Raw genomic sequence first — 22,246 nt, forward strand, 5'->3', positions numbered from 1 at the left:
TTAGGGTCTATTTCCAACAAGGTAAAAGTTATTGTTCACAGTGGGGAGGGCGTGATGCCTATTCTTGGTTGTCAACCTGACTATGGGGATTAACTAAAACCCCAAAATGGCGAGCACAACTGTGAGGGATTTTTGCTTAATTTGAAGCTTAGATTCTTCCTGGGCATTCCAGCAGGAAAAATCTACTGAGTCTAAATGTTGCAGCACGACAGGAGAGATGGGAGAAAAGACATCCTGGGGTTTCGGTGTTAGAATTTGTTCCCTCCAAGTCAGCCTGTTGAACTCTGAATTCATTATAGGAATAATGACTCCTACTCAAGGAAGAATTAGGCAACATCCACTGGATGTTTTTAATTTTCAAGACAGTTGCCCAAGCTTGGTGTAGTGGCAAATGCCTTTAATCCAGCACCTGGGAGGCAGAAGTAGAGGGATCTCTGAGTGGAATGCTAGCCTGGTCTACAGTGAGTTCTAAGACAGCCAGAGCTTATAGTGAGACCCTGTCTTTGAAAAAAGAAAAGAAACATACCCAGTACTATGGGGAACAGGGAATTTTTTGATGACTGAATCTTCTAGCACAATTCTCATAGTAAAGATTATATGTTTCCATCATTATTGGTAAGTATATTCACAATGACATTTGACCAGGCAAATTTATTCGTTGATTTATACTGACGAACATTAAGCTGCTTGCTTTTTGGCCGTTATTTAACATGTAGAAGACAGGCTTAATGTTTTGTACTGGGGGTCAGCAGTGGCCTAGGTAAAAATTCAACAGGAAGTACTTGATTAAGCTCATCAGCTCCACAAAGAGTCCTTGTGAAATCTGTGAAGCCGGTGAAAACCAACAAAGCTCTTATGTAATCCTCACGCACCACATGCTGCCTACAGAGAGAGCCCTGATCAGGTGAGCCTATGTAACACAAGGGACGGTGGTGACACCACAGGGAGGTTTTAGGAGAAAAGAGATATTTTTCCATAGATGATACAGAAATATTCTGAGCTGGAGAGAAAGAGGAAGCAATTAAATGAAATGAAGAGCTTGAATTTTATTTAGTGCAAGCAATTAAAGGAAATTAGAACTCAAGGTTCTGTCATACATGCCAGTTTTACCCATGGGTTATTAAAGAACTTTGTTTTTGAGACATTTTATAATTTTATGCACACGAGGTTTTGCCTTGTTCTGTATGTATACCACATAGTTCATTCCAGGTACCCACAGAGGTCATAAGAGTGAACAGGAGCAAGTACTCTTAGCTGCTGTCATTTCCCACACCCAATCCCTGCTTCAACCATTACTTTTCTATACCCCTCAAAGTCCATATATCTTGTCAGGCTCCACAAATGGGGACACATCCTCTAAATAAGGCCACCAAGGCAACAGGAAGTCTTCTACCATGCTTCTGAACCATGGGGTGATCTTCTCTGCCCCACGGGCCTCCCTGTCCAGTAGCCCCTGCACATCCTCCTGGCTCATATAGCTGTAGCTTCTCACTTCCCTGGGATCTGGGTTCAGCGTAAGGTCCTTCCTTACCAACAGAAGATAGCCAATCTCATGGTCTCCCCAGACGGCATCTGACTGACACTTTTGGTATTTTCGGGTCATGAAGGTTATGTCCTTTATGGAAATCTGTTAAAGTTGTTACAGTATTAATAACAGAGAAAATGGGCATTAGATAGAAAACAGCTCATTTCTTTCCTCATTCCTTTCCAGAATGCCATACAAGCACTTAAGCTTCAAGCAGATGGTAGGCAAATCACAATGAGGAGAGCACCGAACTTGGGTTTCATTTCCTGGTCACTATGGCTTCCTTGTTCACTTACAGTGAAGACCATGTATACAGGACATAAGGCTAAACACAGTTATGTAGTGTAGGACATACAGTTACGGGAAAGATTTCTTTTAGAAAATGCAAATAAAAGCACTGGAGGGCTGGTGATGGTAGTACACGCCTTTAATCCCAGTACTAAGGCAAGGCAAGCAGATCATTGTGAGATCCAGGTTAGCCTAGTTTACAAAGCAAGAACCAGGACAGCCAGGCTTACCTACACACACAGACAGACACACACACTCACACACACACACACACACACAAGCACACACACATACACACACACACACACACACACACACACACACAAGCACACACACATACACCCTGTAAAAAAAGTTGGGCACTTCATAGGAATGCTGTTTCCTACGGGAGACAGAAGCCATGTTAGCCCAGCAGCCACTCCCTAAGTTACCATTTTATGGATGAAACTTGACAACACTGGCATGTGACCTTCTATGTATCAAACAGATCCCTGAGCACATGAAAAAGTTCATTGAGCCCCATGCTGAGTAAGTGTGTACCTGGTCCTGGGGGATGCCCAGTTCAGCCTGCAGACGTCTCAGGGCCGCCCTCCTCACTCCCACGGCATCCTCCTCTTCCAGCTCCTCAGGCACATATAAAGGGTGACTAGAACAGGAATCTGTAAAATGTCCTGGGGCAGCATACAGCATGCTGCTTTAGAGAGAACACTATTGAATAGGAGCAATTTCCTTCCTGGTCATAGTGTAGAGAGTGGGTTCACCTTGGACTTTTATCAGTATCAGCTCTTCTATATGCAAATAGTAGATTATAAAATCTCAAAACTTGATTCGAGTTGCAAAATGCTTATAATTTAATGTCCTTGTATCGAGTGCGAGTGGGACTGTCTTTCTGTCTCTCTCTCTCTCTCTCTCTCTCTCTCTCTCTCTCTCTCTCTCACACACACACACACACACACACACACACACACGGGGTTGTGAGGGAAGAGTGCTCAGATGTGTTCTCTCACTAGTCATTCCTGTGAGGTTCCCAAACCCTAAGTTAGACTCAAGTGCTCCCTGGGGTTGAGCTGGGTGGCTCACCAGGAAAAGTGTACTTGGCATCTGCTCTCTGCTGAACCAAGAGCTGGTTTTGTGTGTTGAAGAGGACCACACTGAAGCCTCGGTGTAGCAGACCTGCAAAGTGACCATGTGCGAGTTAGGGTCATGCTGGAGTCAGCATGGAGTCTGCATATCCATCTCTTTCTCAGTCTCATGCAACTCAGGATGATGGCACCAGGAGTGGCTGGTGATTCTTGCTGGGATAGAACCTATGCCAGTCGACTGCATTTGGTGACTCACACAGTAAGTCTGCAAGTGAGTACTGCAGTTTTCCTCCACTTGTAAACAAAACCTAGAGAGCCAAGAAGTAAAGTAAGCCTTGCAAGGCAGGCTGAGCCCCACTGTGTGAATCTAAAGCTATAACTTGAAAGTATGTCCTAGCTGCTTTGGTCACACTGTGCAGGCATATGGATGACCGAGTGGCACACAGACTCACTGCTTATGCCTGGAAGTTGGGACACATGACGCACCGAGAGGGCTCACAGTGGGGTGTCTCCCACCACCCCCTTTTCCTGAGACACATATAGACCTCACAGGCCTGCCTATGGAGAAGAGGCTGGCCTTGAACTCAGAGAGATAACTTGTCTCTGCTTCTCTACTGGGACTAAAGATGTACAGCGCCACCCCCAGCTTGTCTACAATTTCTGACTTTCCCAATCCCTTCGAGGCAGCAGTCACAGTCTGCATCACCCAGTGCACTGATGGAAGTGTTAGCCTTATCAAGTTAGCAGCAGCCGCAGCAGCACCCGCTGGACAGCTGCCTCCTGACCCTGCATGGCTCAGAGTGGCCCATGGCACCAGGCCTGCACATGGCACCCTCCTTTCCACTCACCCTTGTTGATGTTTTCCATCAGGTGGCAGTTCCTCTTGGTGTCGGCCCCAATGATCTGGTCCTGCTTGTCAATGACAATGAGGATCTCCTCCAGGCGTTTTATCTGGAGTTCATTCAGGTGGGTTTTGCTTGCCTGGAACATACCTGTGAACACCAACGGCCTCTTGTGTAAACAGAAAGCATAAGGGGAGAGAGGTGTGTGAGCCCCTCCAATGTCAGCGCCGGAAGCATGTGCAGATATGGAAGTGTAAGGAGAAGGATGAGGCTTTAGTGATCAGACAGTGAGCTACACGGGCAACTGAGAGTGCTCATGGTCTGAATTTTATTTCTCCATGATGATTAAATCGCTGTGTAGAGAGAGCAGTGTCCTCAAATGAAGCTAACTGTGGGCAAGGGACACTCCTGCACGAATGCCACCAAAGAACGTCTCTACTGTTAGCCATCATTGTCGCTGTCTGGGTCTTCCTTTAATATGTGATATTTTTATCTTTATTAACTTAAGTATTTCTTATTTACATTTTGATTATTATTCCCCTTCCCTGTTTCCAGAGCAACATGCCCCTATCCCCTCCCCCTCCCCTTCTATATGGGCTTCCCCTCCCCACCCTCCCCCCATTACCGCCCTCCCCCAAACAATCACATTCACTGTGGGTTCAGCCTTCGCAGGACCCAGGGCTTCCCCTTCCACTGGTGCTCTTACTAGGATATTCATTGCTACCTATGAGGTCAGAGTCCAGGGTCAGTCCATGCATAGTCCTTAGGTAGTGGCTTAGTCCCTGGAAGCTCTGGTTGCTTGGCATTGTTGTACATATGGGGTCTTGAGCCCCTTCAAGCTCTTCCAGACCTTCTCTGATTCCTTCAATGGGGGTCCCAATCTCAGTTCAGTGGATTACTGCTGGCATTCGCCTCTGTATTTGCTGTATTCTGGGTGTGTCTCTCAGGAGCGATCTACATCCGATTCCTGTCGGTCTGCACTTCTTTGTTTCATCCATCTTATCTAATTGGGTGGGTGTATATGTATGGGCCACATGTGGGGCAGGCTCTGAATGGGTGTTCCTTCTGTTTCTGTTTTAATCTTTGCCTCTCTATTCCCTGCCAAGGGTATTCTTGTTCCCCTTTTAGAGAAGGAGTAAAGCATTTGCATTTTGGTCATCCTTCTTGAGTTTCATGTGTTCTATGCATGTAGGGTAATTCAAGCATTTGGGCTAATAGCCACTTATCAATGAGTGTATACTATGTGTGTTTTTCTGTGATTGGGTTACCTCACTTAGGATGATATTTTCCAGTTCCATCCATTAGCCTATGAATTTCAAAAGTCATTGTTATTGATAACTGAGTAGTATTCCATTGTTTAGATGTACCACATTTTCTGTATCCATTCTTCTGTTGAAGGGCATCTGGATTCTTTCCAGCTTCTGGCTATTATAAATAAGGCTGCTATGAACATAGTGGAGCACGTGTCTTTGTTATATGTTGGGGCATCTTTTGGGTATATGCCCAAGAGAGGTATAGCTGGGTCCTCAGGTAGTTCAATGTCCAATTTTCTGAGGAACCTCCAGACTGATTTCCAGAATGGTTGTACCAGTTTGCAGTCCCAGCAGCAATGGAGGAGTGTTCCTCTTTCTCTGCATCCTCGCCAGCATCTGCTGTCACCTGAGTTTTTGATCTTAGCCATTCTCACTGGTGTGAGGTGAAATCTCAGGGTTGTTTTGATTTGCATTTCCCTTATGACTAAAGATGTTGAACATTTCTTTAGGTGTTTCTCAGCCTTTTGGCATTCCTCAGCTGTGAATTCTTTGTTTAGCTCTGAACCCCACTTTTTAATAGGGTCATTTGTCTCCCTGCGGTCTAACTTCTTGAGTTCTTTGTATATTTTGGATATAAGCCCTCTATCTGTTGTAGGATTGGTAAAGATCTTTTCCCAATCTGTTGGTTGCCATTTTGTCCTAACCACAGTGTCCTTTGCCTTACAGAAGCTTTGCAGTTTTATGAGATCCCATTTGTCAATTCTTGATCTTAGAGCATAAGCCGTTGGTGTTTTGTTCAGGAAATTTTTTCCAGTACCCATGTGTTCGAGATGCTGCCCTAGTTTTTCTTCTATTAGTTTGAGTGTATCTGGTTTGATGTGGAGGTCCTTGATCCACTTAGACTTAAGTTTTGTACAGGGTGATAAGCATGGATCGATTTGCATTCTGCTACATGTTGACCTCCAGATGAACCAGCACCATTTGCTGAAAATGCTATCTTATTTCCATTGGATGGTTTTGGCTCCTTTGTCAAAAATCAAGTGCCCATAGGTGTGTGGGTTCATTTCTGGGTCTTCAATTCTGTTCCATTGGTCTATCTGTCTGTCTCTGTACCAATACCATGCAGTTTTTATCACTATTGCTCTGTAATACTGCTTGAGTTCAGGGGTAGTGATTCCCTCATAAGTCCTTTTATTGTTGAGGATAGTTTTAGCTATCCTGGGTTTTTGTTATTCCAGATGAATTTGCAAATTGTTCTGTCTAGCTCTTTGAAGAATTGGATTGGTATTTTGATGGGGATTGCATTGAATCTGTAGATCGCTTTTAGTAAAATGGCCATTTTTACTATATTGATCCTGCCAACGCATGGGAGATCTTTCTATCTTCGGAGGTTTTCTTCAATTTCTTTCTTCAGTGTCTTGAAGTTCTTATTGTACAGATCTTTTACTTGCTTGGTTAAAGTCACACCGAGGTACTTTATATTATTTGGGTCTATTATGAAGGGTGTCATTTCCCTAATTTCTTTCTCGGCTTGTTTCTCTTTTGTGTAGAGGAAGGCTACTGATTTATTTGAGTTAATTTTATACCCAGCCACTTTGCTGAAGTTGTTTATCAGCTTTAGTAGTTCTCTGGTGGAACTTTTGGGATCAGTTAAATATACTATCATGTCATCTGCAAATAGTGATATTTTGACTTCTTCTTTTCCGATCTGTATCCCCTTGACCTCCTTTTGTTGTCTGATTGCTCTGGCTAGAACTTCAAGAACTATATTGAATAAGTAGGGAGAGAGTGGGCAGCCTTGTCTAGTCCCTGATTTTAGTGGGATTGCTTCAAGTTTCTCTCCATTTAGTTTAATGTTAGCAACTGGTTTGCTGTATATAGCTTTTACTATGTTTAGGTATGGGCCTTGAATTCCTATTCTTTCCAGGACTTTTATCATGAAGGGGTGTTGAATTTTGTCAAATGCATTCTCAGCATCTAATGAAATGATCAGGTGTTTTTGTTCTTTCAGTTTGCTTATATAATGGATCACGTTGATGGTTTTCCATATATTAAACCATCCCTGCATGCCTGGGATGAAGCCTACTTGATCATGGTGGATGATTGTTTTGATGTGCTCTTGGATTCGGTTTGCCAGAATTTTATTGAGTATTTTTGCGTCGATATTCATAAGGGAAATTGGTCTGAAGTTCTCTTTCTTTGTTGGGTCTTTGTGTGGTTTAGGTATAAGAGTAATTGTGGCTTCATAGAAGGAATTCGGTAGTGCTCCATCTGTTTCAATTTTGTGGAATAGTTTGGATAATATTGGTATGAGGTCTTCTATGAAGGTTTGATAGAATTCTGCACTAAACCCATCTGGACCTGGGCTCTTTTTGGTTGGGAGACCTTTAATGACTGCTTCTATTTCCTTAGGAGTTATGGGGTTGTTTAACTGGTTTATCTGTTCCTGATTTAACTTCGGTACCTGATATTTGTCTAGGAAATTGTGCTTTTCCTGTAGATTTTCAAGTTTTGTTGAATATAGGCTTTTATAGTAAGTTCTGATGATTTTTTGAATTTCCTCTGAATCTGTAGTTATGTCTCCCTTTTCATTTCTGATTTTGTTAATTTGGACACACTCTCTGGGTCCTCTCGTTAGTCTGGCTAAGGGTTTATCTATCTTGTTGATTTTCTCAAAGAACCAACTTTTGGTTCTGTTGATTCTTTTTTTTTTTTTTTTAAAGATTTATTTATTTATTATATATAAGTACACTGTAGCTGTCTTCAGATGTACCAGAAGAGGGCATCAGATCTCTTTACAGATGGTTGTGAGCCACCATGTGGTTGCTGGGAATTGAACTCATGACCTCTGGAAGAGCAGTCGGGTGCTCTTAACCGCTGAGCCATCTCTCCAGCCCCGGTTCTGTTGATTCTTTCTATGGTCCTTTTTGTTTCTACTTGGCTGATTTCAGCTCTGAGTTTGGTTATTTCCTGCCTTCTACTCCTCCTGGGTGTATTTGCTTCTTTTTGTTCTAGAGCTTTTAGGTGTGCTGTCGAGCTGGTGACATACGCTCTCTCCTGTTTCTTTCTGCAGGCACTCAGTGCTATGAGTTTTCCTCTTAGCACAGCTTTCATTGTGTCCCATAAGTTTGGGTATGCTGTACCTTCATTTTCATTAAATTGAAAGAAGTCTTTAATTTCTTTCTTTATTTCTTCCTTGACCAGATTATTGTCGAGTAGAGCATTGTTCAACTTCCACGTATATGTGGGCATTCTTCCCTTAATGTTATTGAAGACCAGCTTTAGGCCGTGGTGGTCTGATAGCACGCATGGAATTATTTCTATCTTTCTGTACCTGTTGAGACCCATTTTTTGACCAGTTATATGGTCAATTTTGGAGAAAGTACCATGAGGAGCTGAGAAGAATGTATATCCTTTTGCTTTAGGATAGAATGTTCTATAAATATCTGTTAAGTCCATTTGGTTCATGACTTCTCTTAGTCTGTCTAGGTCTTTGTTTAATTTCTGTTTCCATGATCTGTCCATTGATGAGAGTGGGGTGTTGAAATCTCCTACTATTATTGTGTGAGATGCAATGTGTGCTTTGAGCTTTAGTAATGTTTCTTTTATGTATGTAGGTGCCCTTGTATTTGTAGCATAGATATTCAGGATTGAGAGTTCATCTTGGTGGATTTTTCCTTTGATGAATATGAAGTGACCTTCCTTATCTTTTTTGTTGACTTTTAGTTGAAAATTGATTCTATTTGATATTGGAATGGCTACCCCAGCTTGCTTCTTCAGACCATTTGCTTGGAAAGTTGATTTCCAGCCTTTCACTCTGAGGTAGTGTCTGTCTTTGTCTCTGAGGTGTGTTTCTTATAGGCAGCAGAATGCAGGGTCCTCGTTGTGTATCCAGTTTGTTAATCTATGTCTTTTTATTGGGGAGTTGAGTCCATTGATGTTGAGAGATATTAAGGAATAGCGATTATTGCTTCCCGTTATATTCATATTTGGATGTGAGGTTATGCTTGTGTGCTTTTCTTCTCTTTGTTTTGTTGCCAAGGTGATTAGTTTCTTGCTTTTTCTAGGGTGTAGCTTGCCTCCTTATGTTGGGCTTTACCATTTATTATCCTTTGTAGCGCTGGATTTGTAGAAAGATATTGCGTAAATATGTTTTCGTCATGGAATATCTTGATTTCTCCATCTATGTTAATTGAGAGTTTTGCAGGATACAGTAACCTGGGCTGGCATTTGTGTTTTCTTAGGGTCTGTATGACATCTGTCCAGGATCTTCTGGCTTTCATAGTCTCTGGCGAAAAGTCTGGTGTGATTCTGATAGGTCTGTCTTTATATGTTTCTTGACCTTTTTCCCTTACTGCTTTTAATATTCTTTCTTTATTTTGTGCATTTGGTGTTTTGACTATTATGTGACGGGAGGTGTTTCTTTTCTGGTCCAACCTATTTGGAGTTCTGTAGGCTTCTTGTATGCTTATGGGTAATTTTTTCTTTAGGTTAGGGAAGTTTTCTTCTGTGATTTTGTTGAAGATATTTACTGGTCCTTTGAGCTAGGAGTCTTTACTCTCTTCTATACCTATTATCCTTAGGTTTGATCTTCTCATTGAGTCCTGGATTTCCTGTATGTTTTGGACCAGTAGCTTTTTCTGCTTTACATTATCTTTGACAGGTGAGTCGATGAATTCTATGGAATCTTCTGCTCCTGAGATTCTCTCTTCTATCTCTTTTGTTCTGTTGGTGATGCTTGTATCTACGGCTCCTTGTCTCTTCCTTTGGTTTTCTATATCCAGGGTTGTTTCCATGTGTTCTTTTTTGATTGCTTCTATTTTCATTTTTAATTCCTTCAACTGTTTGATTGTGTTTTCCTGGAATTCTTTCAGGGATTTTTGTGATTCCTCTCTGTAGGCTTCTACTTGTTTATTTATGTTTTCCTGTGTTTCTGTAAGGGAGTTCTTCATGTCTTTCTTGAAGTCCTCCAGCATCATGATGAAGTGTGATTTTGAATCTAGATCTTGCTTTTCTGGTGTGTTTGCTTTGGTGGGAGAATTGGGCTCCAATGATGCCATGTAGTCTTGGTTTCTGTTGCTTGGATTTCTGTGCTTGACTCTCGCCATCAGATTATCTCTAGTGTTACTGTGTTCTGCTATTTCTGACAGTGGCTAGACTGTCCTATAAGCCTGTGTGTCAGGAGTGCTGTAGACCTGTTTTCCTGTTTTCTTTCAGCCAGTTCTGAGAACAAAGTGTTCTGCTTTTGGGCATGTAGTTTTTCCTATCTACAGGTCTTCAGCTATTCCTGTGGGCCTGTGCCCTGAGTTCACCAGGCAGGTCTTTGGAGCAGAAAAGTTGGTCTTACCTGTGGTCCCGAGGCTCAAGTTTGCGCGTGGGGTGTTGCTTATGAGCTCTTCGTGGGGGTAGCAACCAGGAGAACCTGTGCCGCCCTTTCTGGGAGCCCCCATGCACCAGAGTCCCAGATGGCGTTTGGTGTTTTCCTCTGGATTCAGAGATGTGGGCAGAGTGTAGTCTCTTCTGGTTTCCCAGGCGTGTCTGCCTCTCTGAAGGTTTAGCTCTCCCTCCCATGGGATTTGGGTGCAGAAAACTGTTTATCCAGTCAGTCCATTCAGGTTCCGGCGGTGTCTCATTCGCAGGAGACCTGCTGCTCCTGTGCCCTTATCTATGGGAACCCAGAGGCCGTATACAGTTTCCTCTTGGGCCAGGGATGTGGGCAGGGGTGGGCAGTGTTGGTGGTCTCTTCCGCTCTGCAGTCTCAGGAGTGCCCACCCTGAGAGTTTTAACTAGTTGTTCCCTTGATTCTTCGAGCTCTTAAAAAGTTTTCCACTGCAGTCTACAGAAATATCACTTTCCTCCCTAAAACTTCTGTGTGGTGCATCTGATATGCTGTAGTCTCTGTAGAGCAGAGGCTCAGACAAGGACCACTGCGATCCCGGTCATCTCTCTGCCTTTTATAGTCATCACTTGCAACTGCAGAATTCCCTCCGGTGGGATGTGTGCTGCATGATTATAACAACATACAGGAGGAATTTGTGGCTGGACAGGGGTTGGGCACCTTTGGTCATAGCACTCCAGAGGCAGAGGCAGATGGATCTCTGAGTTTGAGTCTAGCCTGATCTACTTAGTGAGTTCCAGAACAGCCTGGACTACACAGAAAAACCCTGTCTCCAAAAACTAAAATAAATAGAAAGATAAAAAGGTAAGTAGATGATTGAAAGATAGGTAGGTAGGTAGGTAGGTAGGTAGATAGATAGATAGATAGATAGATAGATAGATAGATAGATAGATAGAATAAAGTTAAAAGAGGCAGAAATTTGCATTTCTAATCAGGTTCATTAACTTCACAGAAGCTCGCCCTCATTTGGTGAGCTAAACCCCAGAATTCCAGTTGCTTTCAGGTCTAACTCTATGCTATCTAGTAATGATTTACAAGAGAAAATACAGGACTGTTTTGGACAAATGTAAAAAGAAGTCAAAACATTCATTTTCTTCAAAGTGAGGAAGGGGTGAATATTTTTGGCAAAATGCTATACCTATATTATAAAAAATGTTGAATGTCTATTCCAAACTACCTTTAATCTATAAAATTCATGGAAATGCTCAATGCAGACTCTGGAGCCATTGGCTTGTTAGTCGGCGTTCTGGAACTGTGATAAAATAGCTGGGAAACAAACTTAGTACACAGGGACGAATGCTTTGGGTTTACTGTATCAAAGTCTCAATGTGTGTTTATGGCTCAATTGCTTTCGACCTAAGGTAAGACAGAAAGCAGTAAGGCAAAAGCTAGAGCTATGAGGTAGGTAGAAGAGGGCAAAGTTCATGTTGGCAGGGAAGCACAAAGAGAGAGAGAGACGCACAGAGAAGAGTAAATCCTTCACAGGCATAACCCACCTAGATCCCACCTCCTTAGAGCCCATTATCTATGAGTTCAATAGATTTGCCCGCTGTTGCAATAAGAAAGCCCCAATGTTCTAGTCACCTAAACCATCTATCATCAATCCTGCATCAGGGTAAACACTTAAATGCATGGGCTTTGGGAGAAACATTTCTGAACTAACTAATAACAAGCAGATGAAAAAAAAAAACTAGCTGGGTTTGGGGATTTAGCTCAGTGGTAGAGCGCTTGCCTAGCAAGCGGAAGGCCCTGGGTTCGGTCCCCAGCTCCGAAAAAAAAAAAGAAAAAAGAAAGAAAAAACTAGCTATTTTGATTTTTCTAAGTTTTTTGGGTTGTTTTTTTTTGTTTTTGTTTTTTTTTGTTTTTTGACTAATGAGAAAAGTAATTTCTTGTTACTACAAAAACAAAAAGGTTTTTTTGTTAACTGCTTTGCCATTTGCTGTCTTATTGCATTCGGTCGTTTTTCTTGTCAATAAATAAAAACTGAGAACAAATTACCTGTTCCTTCACTGAGTATTGTATGGCCTATAGTCCTGGGGTGATTGTTGGAATAAGGAATTCATAGGATTTCAAGGTAGAACTGGTCACTTGGAGAGGAGGGCTTCTGTCATTAGGATCTCTTCTCTGTCATTCCCAGTCTTGTCCCTTGCCACATTTAGACTCAGTGCTTTTGTCCTGATGACATCCCCAGCAGAGTCGAGGAGTCATCTGCACTCGTCATCACCGACCCTTCTTGGTTGATTTCACACTGTGATGTTTCTCCCAACAACTTCCCAGCGCACTGTTGGGGAGCACTGATTCCAACGATAATTCAAAGATGAGTGTAGAACCCATGACATCTATAGGTTTGCCACATTAAAGACCGTGGTTAGTGTATTCAATTTCCCATCTGAGCAGAGCCATTTCACACTTTGACAGTAATAGATCCTACTGTGAGGAGGGAATGTGATGCAGTCCTCAAAATGTTTCCCTTGCAAGTCTAAAGACCTGGGTTTGATCCTCAGAACTCAGGTAGAGATGTAAGGTGCAGGACCAGGTGAGAGGCCCTTACTGCTAAAAGCACGTATGAGTCAAGACTGGAGAGCCCAGTTCAATCCCTGGACACACGTAAAGGTGAAGGGAGAGAACCAACTGTGCAATTGTCCTCTGACCTCCCCAACAGTGCTGTGGAACATTCCACTCCCCATATTAATGATCGGTGTAATCATTTCATTGTAATAAATCACAGTACTAAGGCAAAGACAGGAAAATCCCTAGGGCTTACTGCTTCCTCAATCTAGCCTAGTGAGAGATCCTGCTCCCAGGAGTTGGCTGGTGCTTGTGAGGCCGACACCCACCTTCCTGTGGTGTCTCTTGTACACATACAATCCCCATATGCAGCTGAACATGTGAACCTGTACATAATGTACACATGCATACAGCACACACATATAACACACACACACACACACACACACTCACCTGATGAACCACTAAACTCCACAATGAGACCCAAGCAGGGCCATGTGTGACAGCAGACAGACAGATTCTTTCAGCTCAGCCACACCTGCCCATTCAGTCTACACTGACAAAACCCTGCCCCAAATCCTTCTAAGGGTTCTGTTGTTGTTGTTTTCACCAAAAATGGTCAGTCTTTCTTCTCCTTCCAACTAAGACTCTGCATTGCAAACAAGCTTCCAAATACTCCTGCTGGTTCCGGGCTGAGCTTAGAATAGGAAAGATGACTGAAGTATCCGCACCACACAGGACACGTCATTTAAACCCAAGCTCAAGCTCTGCTTGAAGTGGAACAATACACAGATCCTACTTGGGGTTTTTATTGCTGCAGTGAAACACCATAACCAAAGCAACTCAGGGAGGAAAGGGTTTATTTTTCTTATGCTTTTGACTACTGTTCACTACTGAAGGAAGTCAGGACAGGAACTCGGAGGCAGAAGCTGATGCACAAACCATGGATGGGTGCTGTTACTGGCTTCTCCTCATGGCCTGCTCAGCCTGCTTTCTTATACAACCTAGGATGACCAGCCCAGCAGTGGACCAATGAACAATGGACTGGGCACTTTCCCTGTCAATCACCAATTTAAACAATGCCCTACAGGTCCTATGGTGGCGTTTGGCAACTGAAGTTTCTTCTTCTCTAATGATTGTAGCTTTGTCAAGTTGACATCATGCTAGACAGCACAACATACAAAATATTTTGACTTTTTCTACAAATAATATGTTCCAGCTTCAGGAAATAGTGATGGTTTGGGTGTGTGTGTGTGTGTGTGTGTGTGTGTGTGTGTGTGTGTGTGTGTGTGTGTATTGTGTGTGTGTATAAAATAAAAGCAAGGATGTGAAGAACCAACAAAATGATTGTCAGGCAATCTGGAGTCCCTAGATAAATTTAAGGTCTACAACCCCTCACACTTTTTACATGCATACATACATACATACACTCAATATGTATTTCTTGTTACTAGACTCAAACAGAGCTAGGAGCCACTGTCAACTTTAATATTTACATGTGATCATTTTAGGGGCAGGGGGAGATGGTTCGACACTTAAGAGTGCTCACTGCTCTTCCAGAGGATCTCAGTTCAGTTCCCAACATGCACCTACATGATAGGTCAAAACCATTTGCAACACCAGCTCCACGGGATCTGATGAATCTTCTGATATCTACCTGTTCCTGCACGCACATGGTGTGTGTGGGCGTGTGTGCCAATACACACACACACACACACACACACACACACACACACAAACACACACACTTTCACAAAATAAGATAAACACATAGAAAACGTGATCAGTCTTGGTATGACCTTCAGGGTAAGTAGCTTTACTCCTTTGGGCCAGTGCAGAGGCTCCATGTAAGTGACCACAGCCTAAGTATTTTATTTAATCAATAATTTGGCTAAGTAGCAATCTAATCGGAACGTCTAGACTAACTTTACATGAGTTCATTGAGATGCATGGTGTTGGGAATGGAAAAATGTTGGTTTTTATTTGTGTGTTCATTACAATAATGTGACTTTTAAAATTAATATATGTATGTATACATATATGTAACTTATATATAAAAGTAAAGATTTGATTTATTCAACATATTGTGTATATGTTTGAATTTTTGCATTTCAGCTGAGATTACAAAGACATTATATGAATAAAACTTAGAAGGGACTGAATATTTTTTCTGCAATGCAAAAAGAAGTCAAGCCTTGAAGAATCTTTAACACAGTGTGGCTCTTTCTGTAGACAGGCCCGTCCCAGTGTTAACTGCAATTTTCCTTCTTTCACTCTGAAACAGTAGAGAGCCATGTGTTTTCCAGAGAAAGAAGACAGACCACTTACAGCATGGAATGACATTCAAACACCTACTTGGTGAAACTTAAGTCAGCTGCTACATCCCAGTTGTTGGCATAAAAACTGAATCCAGCGGGTGGAGGAGAGAGAGGAGATGGGCTGGGGCAGGAGATCAGCCTAGTTCAGACCTACAGGGAGGGATGTTAAGACTTTCCTTAAGACTCCACTGCATCTTCTCAAGTTTGAGTCGGAGAAGGTTACACGGACAGAAGTAGATGCCTGAGTGAGTGTGCATGGCCTGCCAGGGAGAGGGACGTTAGCATGCATGTACCTTGGGAGAGTGTGACGGGATGCGGCTGGGTAGGTGGCCTCCACACATAGTCTCTACTCCAGGCACTGATGCTTCAGATTTGGGGCCTTCATTTATTTAATTTTGTGTGCATTGGTGTGAAGTTGTCAGATCCCCTGGAACTGGAGTTATGGACAGTTGTGAGCTGCCTTGTGGGTGCTGGGAATAGAACCTGGGTCCTTCAGAAGAGCAGACTGTGCTCTTAACCACTGAGCCGTCTCTCCAGCCCCGCTCCTGCTTTTTCATTTTAAATTTAGTTTATTTTGCTCTGCTCTGACCTGACTACTGTATTGGAGATGAAAAGCATTCTGACATCGCTATGGACTTCCGTGTTCTAGACATGTACAACTACCTAATTCAAACTGCCGCCTCGGCCTTTTTATTTTACTTTATGTGCTTTTGGGGTTAAGTGCAATCAAGACTCTTGAATAATGTTACAGTGACTTGAGCCTCTAAGATCTCAGATAAACTACAGTGGAATACTTAATGCATGGATTCCAGGAAAAAAGTTGCAACACCTGTCATTCTTATTCATCTATGCTAATACACTGAGGTAGGCACACCGTCTGTCAGTCTCCAGTGGGAAGGGATAAGGACAGAGACCGTTTTGTCACAGAGCCAAATCTGAAAAGGTCTTCCAACAGGATACTACTGTGTTACCACGTATAAAGGAAGCTGCAGCTGAGGTCTCCTGTGTCCATTCACTCCCGGGTTTCAGAGGCGGCACAAACAAAACTTCAGAGAAGGTGAGAGCCTAAGTCTGTCTGTGCCTAACGGTTGGTATCTCAGAGCTGTGCTGTCAGTGCGGTGTGTATCTCTCTGACCCAGGCACTCGTCTCCTGGCTTCCTTAGCATGATCACCCTGTATTGGGAGTGGGCTGCATGGGCTTGTGGGAACATTTATTTATCTATTCTGTAGTACTGCGCATTGGGTCTCAGGTCCTCGCTCAGATAAAACAAGTTCCCTATCACTGAACTCTATTCCCAACCCTGGTGCTTTTGATTTCTCCAGTTCTACATTCTCCTGGACTTCTTTTGTGAACAGGCAAGTATCAAATACAAAAAAAAATAATAATCGCAAATTAAAGGAAGACACAGAGAGCGACAATGATGGCTAACAGTAGAGACGTTATTTGGTGGCATTCGTGCAGGAGTGTCCCTTGCCCACAGTTAGCTTCATTTGAGGACACTGCTCTCTCTACACAGCGATTTAATCATCATGGAGAAATAAAATTCAGACCATGAGCACTCTCAGTTGCCCGTGTAGCTCACTGTCTGATCACTAAAGCCTCATCCTTCTCGTTACACTTCCATATCTGCGCATGCTTCCGGCGCTGACGTTGGAGGGGCTCACACACCTCTCTCCCCTTATGCTTTCTGTTTACACAAGAGGCCGTTGGTGTTCACAGGTATGTTCCAGGCAAGCAAAACCCACCTGAATGAACTCCAGATAAAACGCCTGGAGGAGATCCTCATTGTCATTGACAAGCAGGACCAGATCATTGGGGCCGACACCAAGAGGAACTGCCACCTGATGGAAAACATCAACAAGGGTGAGTGGAAAGGAAGGTGCCATGTGCAGGCCTGCTGCCATGGGCCACTCTGAGCCATGCAGGGTCAGGAGGCAGCTGTCCAGCGGGTGCTGCTGCGGCTGCTGCTAACTTGATAAGGCTAACACTTCCATCAGTGCACTGGGTGATGCAGACTGTGACTGCTGCCTCGAAGGGATTGGGAAAGTCAGAAATTGTAGACAAGCTGGGGGTGGCGCTGTACATCTTTAGTCCCAGTAGAGAAGCAGAGACAAGTTATCTCTCTGAGTTCAAGGCCAGCCTCTTCTCCATAGGCAGGCCTGTGAGGTCTATATGTGTCTCAGGAAAAGGGGGTGGTGGGAGACACCCCACTGTGAGCCCTCTCGGTGCGTCATGTGTCCCAACTTCCAGGCATAAGCAGTGAGTCTGTGTGCCACTCGGTCATCCATATGCCTGCACAGTGTGACCAAAGCAGCTAGGACATACTTTCAAGTTATAGCTTTAGATTCACACAGTGGGGCTCAGCCTGCCTTGCAAGGCTTACTTTACTTCTTGGCTCTCTAGGTTTTGTTTACAAGTGGAGGAAAACTGCAGTACTCACTTGCAGACTTACTGTGTGAGTCACCAAATGCAGTCGACTGGCATAGGTTCTATCCCAGCAAGAATCACCAGCCACTCCTGGTGCCATCATCCTGAGTTGCATGAGACTGAGAAAGAGATGGATATGCAGACTCCATGCTGACTCCAGCATGACCCTAACTCGCACATGGTCACTTTGCAGGTCTGCTACACCGAGGCTTCAGTGTGGTCCTCTTCAACACACAAAACCAGCTCTTGGTTCAGCAGAGAGCAGATGCCAAGTACACTTTTCCTGGTGAGCCACCCAGCTCAACCCCAGGGAGCACTGGAGTCTAACTTAGGGTTTGGGAACCTCACAGGAATGACTAGTGAGAGAACACATCTGAGCACTCTTCCCTCACAACCCCGTGTGTGTGTGTGTGTGTGTGTGTGTGAGAGAGAGAGAGAGAGAGAGAGAGAGAGAGAAAGAGAGACAGAGAGACAGAGAGACAGAAAGACAGTCCCACTCGCACTCGATACAAGGACATTAAATTATAAGCATTTTGCAACTCGAATCAAGTTTTGAGATTTTATAATCTACTATTTGCATATAGAAGAGCTGATACTGATAAAAGTCCAAGGTGAACCCACTCTCTACACTATGACCAGGAAGGAAATTGCTCCTATTCAATAAAGAGTGTTCTCTCTAAAGCTGCATGCTGTATGTTGCCCCAGGACATTTTACAGATTCCTGTTCTAGTCACCCTTTATATGTGCCTGAGGAGCTGGAAGAGGAGGATGCCGTGGGAGTGAGGAGGGCGGCCCTGAGACGTCTGCAGGCTGAACTGGGCATCCCCCAGGACCAGGTACCCACTCACTCAGCATGGGGCTCAATGAACTTTTTCATGTGCTCAGGGATCTGTTTAATACACAGAATGTCACATGCCAGTGTTGTCAAGTTTCATCCATCAAATGATCACTGAGGGAGTGGCTGCTGGCTAACATGGCTTCTGTCTCCCATAGGAAACAGCATTCCTATGAAGTGCCCAACTTTTTTTAGAGGGTGCATGTGTGTGTGTTTCTGTGTGTGTATGTGTGTGTGTGTGTGTGTGTGTGTGTGTGTGTGTGTGTGTGTAGGTGAGCCTGGCTGTCCTGGTTTGTGTGTGTGTGCATGTGCGTGTGCGTGTGTGTGTGTGTGTGTGTGTGTGTGTGTGTGTGTGTGTGTGTGTAGGTGAGCCTGGCTGTCCTGGTTTGTGTGTGTGTGCATGTGCGTGTGTGTGTGTGTGTGTGTGTGTGTGTGTGTGTGTGTAGGTGAGCCTGGCTGTCCTGGTTTGTGTGTATGTGCGTGTGTGTGTGTGTGTGTGTGTGTGTGTGTGTGTGTGTGTGTGTGTGTAGGTAAGCCTGGCTGTCCTGGTTCTTGCTTTGTAGACTAGGCTAACCTGGATCTCACAATGATCTGCTTGCCTTGCCTTAGTACTGGGATTAAAGGCGTGTACTACCATCACCAGCCCTCCAGTGCTTTTATTTGCATTTTCTAAAAGAAATCTTTCCCGTAACTGTATGTCCTACACTACATAACTGTGTTTAGCCTTATGTCCTGTATACATGGTCTTCACTGTAAGTGAACAAGGAAGCCATAGTGACCAGGAAATGAAACCCAAGTTCGGTGCTCTCTTCATTGTGATTTGCCTACCATCTGCTTGAAGCTTAAGTGCTTGTATGGCATTCTGGAAAGGAATGAGGAAAGAAATGAGCTGTTTTCTATCTAATGCCCATTTTCTCTATTATTAATACTGTAACAACTTTAACAGATTTCCATAAAGGACATAACCTTCATGACCCGAAAATACCAAAAGTGTCAGTCAGATGCCGTCTGGGGAGACCATGAGATTGGCTATCTTCTGTTGGTGAGGAAGGACCTTACGCTGAACCCAGATCCCAGGGAAGTGAGAAGCTACAGCTATATGAGCCAGGAGGATGTTCAGGAGCTACTGGACAGGGAGGCCCGTGGGGCAGAGAAGATCACCCCATGGTTCAGAAGCATGGTAGAAGACTTCCTGTTGCCTTGGTGGCCTTATTTAGAGGATGTGTCCCCATTTGTGGAGCCTGACAAGATATATGGACTTTGAGGGGTGTAGAAAAGTAATGGTTGAAGCAGGGATTGGGTGTGGGAAATGACAGCAGCTAAGAGTACTTGCTCCTGTTCACTCTTATGACCTCTGTGGGTACCTGGAATGAACTATGTGGTATACATACAGATCAAGGCAAATAACTCGTGTGCATAAAATTATAAAATGTCTCAAAAACAAAGTTCTTTAATAACCCATGGGTAAAACTGGCATGTATGACAGAACCTTGAGTTCTAATTTCCTTTTTGCTTGCACTTTCCTAATTGCTTGCACTAAATAAAATTCAAGCTCTTCATTTCATTTAAGTGCTTCCTCTTTCTCTCCAGCTCAGAATATTTCTGTATCATCTATGGAAAAATATCTCTTTTCTCCTAAAACCTCCCTGTGGTGTCACCACCATCCCTTGTGTTACATAGGCTCACCTGATCAGGGTTCTCTCTGTAGGCAGCATGTGGTGCGTGAGGATTACATAAGAGCTTTGTTGGTTTTCACCGGGTTCACAGATTTCACAAGGACTCTTTGTGGAGCTGATGAGCTTAATCAAGTACTTCCTGTTGAATTTTTACCTAGGCCACTGCTGACCCCCAGTACAAAACATTAAGCCTGTCTTCTACATGTTAAATAACGGCCAAAAAGCAAGCAGCTTAATGTTCGTCAGTATAAATCAACGAATAAATTTGCCTGGTCAAATGTTATTGTGAATATACTTACCAATAATGATGGAAACACATAATCTTTACTATGAGAATTGTGCTAGAAGATTCAGTCATCAAAAAACTCCCTGTTCCCCATAGTACTGGGTATGTTTCTTTTCTTTTTTCAAAGACAGGGTCTCACTATAAGCTCTGGCTATCTTAGAACTCACTGTAGACCAGGCTAGCATTCCACTCAGAGATCCCTCTACTTCTGCCTCCCAGGTGCTGGATCAAAGGCATTTTCCACTACACCAAGCTTGGGCAACTGTCTTGAAAATTAAAAACATCCAGTGGATGTTGCCTAATTCTTCCTTGAGTAGGAGTCATTATTCCTATAATGAATTCAGAGTTCAACAGGCTGACTTGGAGGGAACAAATTCTAACACCGAAACCCCAGGATGTCTTTTCTCCCATCTCTCCTGTCTTGCTGCAACATTTAGACTCAGTAGATTTTCCCTGCTGGAATGCCCAGGAAGAATCTAAGCTTCAAATTAAGCAAAAATCCCTCACAGTTGTGCTCGCCATTTTGGGGTTTTAGTTAATCCCCATAGTCAGGTTGACAACCAAGAATAGGCATCACGCCCTCCCCACTGTGAACAGTAACTTTTACCTTGTTGGAAATAGACCCTAACTTCAGATCACTGTATTATTGATATTATCACAGACAGATCTAGGGAAAACTTTGATCCAGTGAACATTTTCTGGTTATAAACATTTTTCGTTTTATGTATTGAACCCCAGGAACAGAATAAACATGAAATTAAACTATCATTGTTACAAACAAGATGACTGATATCTTTAGAAAAAAATTAAAAATGAGTGAGATAGCTTTTGAAAATACAGTCAGTTATTTTTCTCAAACAAGGAGGGATCACCTTAGCAGCAAGCAGGATAAGGAGCAAGGCATGGTAAGGTTTCCACCTGTGTGTTGACTGTCTATCCAGGAATGTTTCATGTTAGCAAAGCACTCTACCAAGCACCTGAGGGACGTACTACAAGGGAAGAACTACCTGGGTTTCCCATGCTTACCCCCTTCTTGGCTGTTGTTTGACCTGGTCAGCTTGGTGGGTGTGCAGCAGTGGTTTCGCGCTCATTCGTATTTCCCCAGTGTTTAGGTGAAAGCATCCCTGAAGATGTCTGCCTGTGGCTATCTGGACACCTGACTATCTCGGTTGGAGAAATACATATTCAAGACCCTTGCAATATTGAGTTGGTCTCTGTTGAGCTTTACAAACCATGGATTACTCATACTCCTGCCACTTGCAGATCTCCTCTCCCATCCCGCAGGCTGTCTCCTCCGATACCAAGAATCCCGAGGGCGTCCTGCTTATGTACTTTCACCTTTCCTTTACTCTGGTGCCATAGCCAAGAAATTGTCAATTGTTCTGATGGTTTTACCCTTTTCTTTAAAGCTTTGGAGTTCTGCAGGTCCTTCTCCTCCTTAGGCTTTTAAACATGTATGTTCTAATGTGGTGTAAGGTAGAGCCTGACTTTAACCATACATTTCCCACAGTGGCTGCTGGAGAAACAGTCCTTTGCCCACTGTTTGTTCTGGTCCATTGTTTAGGATAATGATTTCTGCTATTACTCTACTCTGTTCCAACCATCTGCATGGCTGTCTTTATGACAGTACTGCAGTGCTGTCTTTAGTCTTTGTAGTCTTTGTAGTATATGCTTACAATCAGAATGAGTCCTCTAACATTTAAAGACTATTTAGTGTCTCTCTCAGAGGAGGAGCGGCTGAATCCCCACCACATTCCAGCTTCTTCTATTAGTAACCAGCACTGCTAAAGGGCATGGTAGGCAGAGA

General features: G+C 43.4%; 2 protein-coding genes across 2 annotated transcripts; one reads left to right on the plus strand and one right to left on the minus strand.

Moving 5' to 3' along the window:
- Nucleotides 1–1,309: 1,309 nt before the first annotated feature.
- On the minus strand, nucleotides 1,310–3,885 carry LOC134482634 (isopentenyl-diphosphate delta-isomerase 2-like). Its single transcript, XM_063276837.1, has 4 exons — nucleotides 3,744–3,885; nucleotides 2,894–2,986; nucleotides 2,354–2,484; nucleotides 1,310–1,627 (listed from the first exon to the last, which is right to left on the minus strand). Exons 1-4 carry the CDS (start codon nucleotides 3,883–3,885, stop codon nucleotides 1,310–1,312), a joined length of 684 nt encoding a protein of 227 aa, XP_063132907.1.
- Nucleotides 3,886–15,526: 11,641 nt separating this feature from the next.
- Nucleotides 15,527–19,741, plus strand: LOC134482635 (isopentenyl-diphosphate delta-isomerase 2-like). The gene is made up of 5 exons (XM_063276838.1): nucleotides 15,527–15,536; nucleotides 16,935–17,078; nucleotides 17,836–17,928; nucleotides 18,348–18,478; nucleotides 19,424–19,741. Exons 1-5 carry the CDS (start codon nucleotides 15,527–15,529, stop codon nucleotides 19,739–19,741), a joined length of 696 nt encoding a protein of 231 aa, XP_063132908.1.
- Nucleotides 19,742–22,246: the final 2,505 nt, after the last annotated feature.

Source organism: Rattus norvegicus, chromosome 17, assembly GCF_036323735.1.
Source record: "Rattus norvegicus strain BN/NHsdMcwi chromosome 17, GRCr8, whole genome shotgun sequence".
Classification (NCBI taxonomy): Eukaryota; Metazoa; Chordata; class Mammalia; order Rodentia; family Muridae; genus Rattus; species Rattus norvegicus.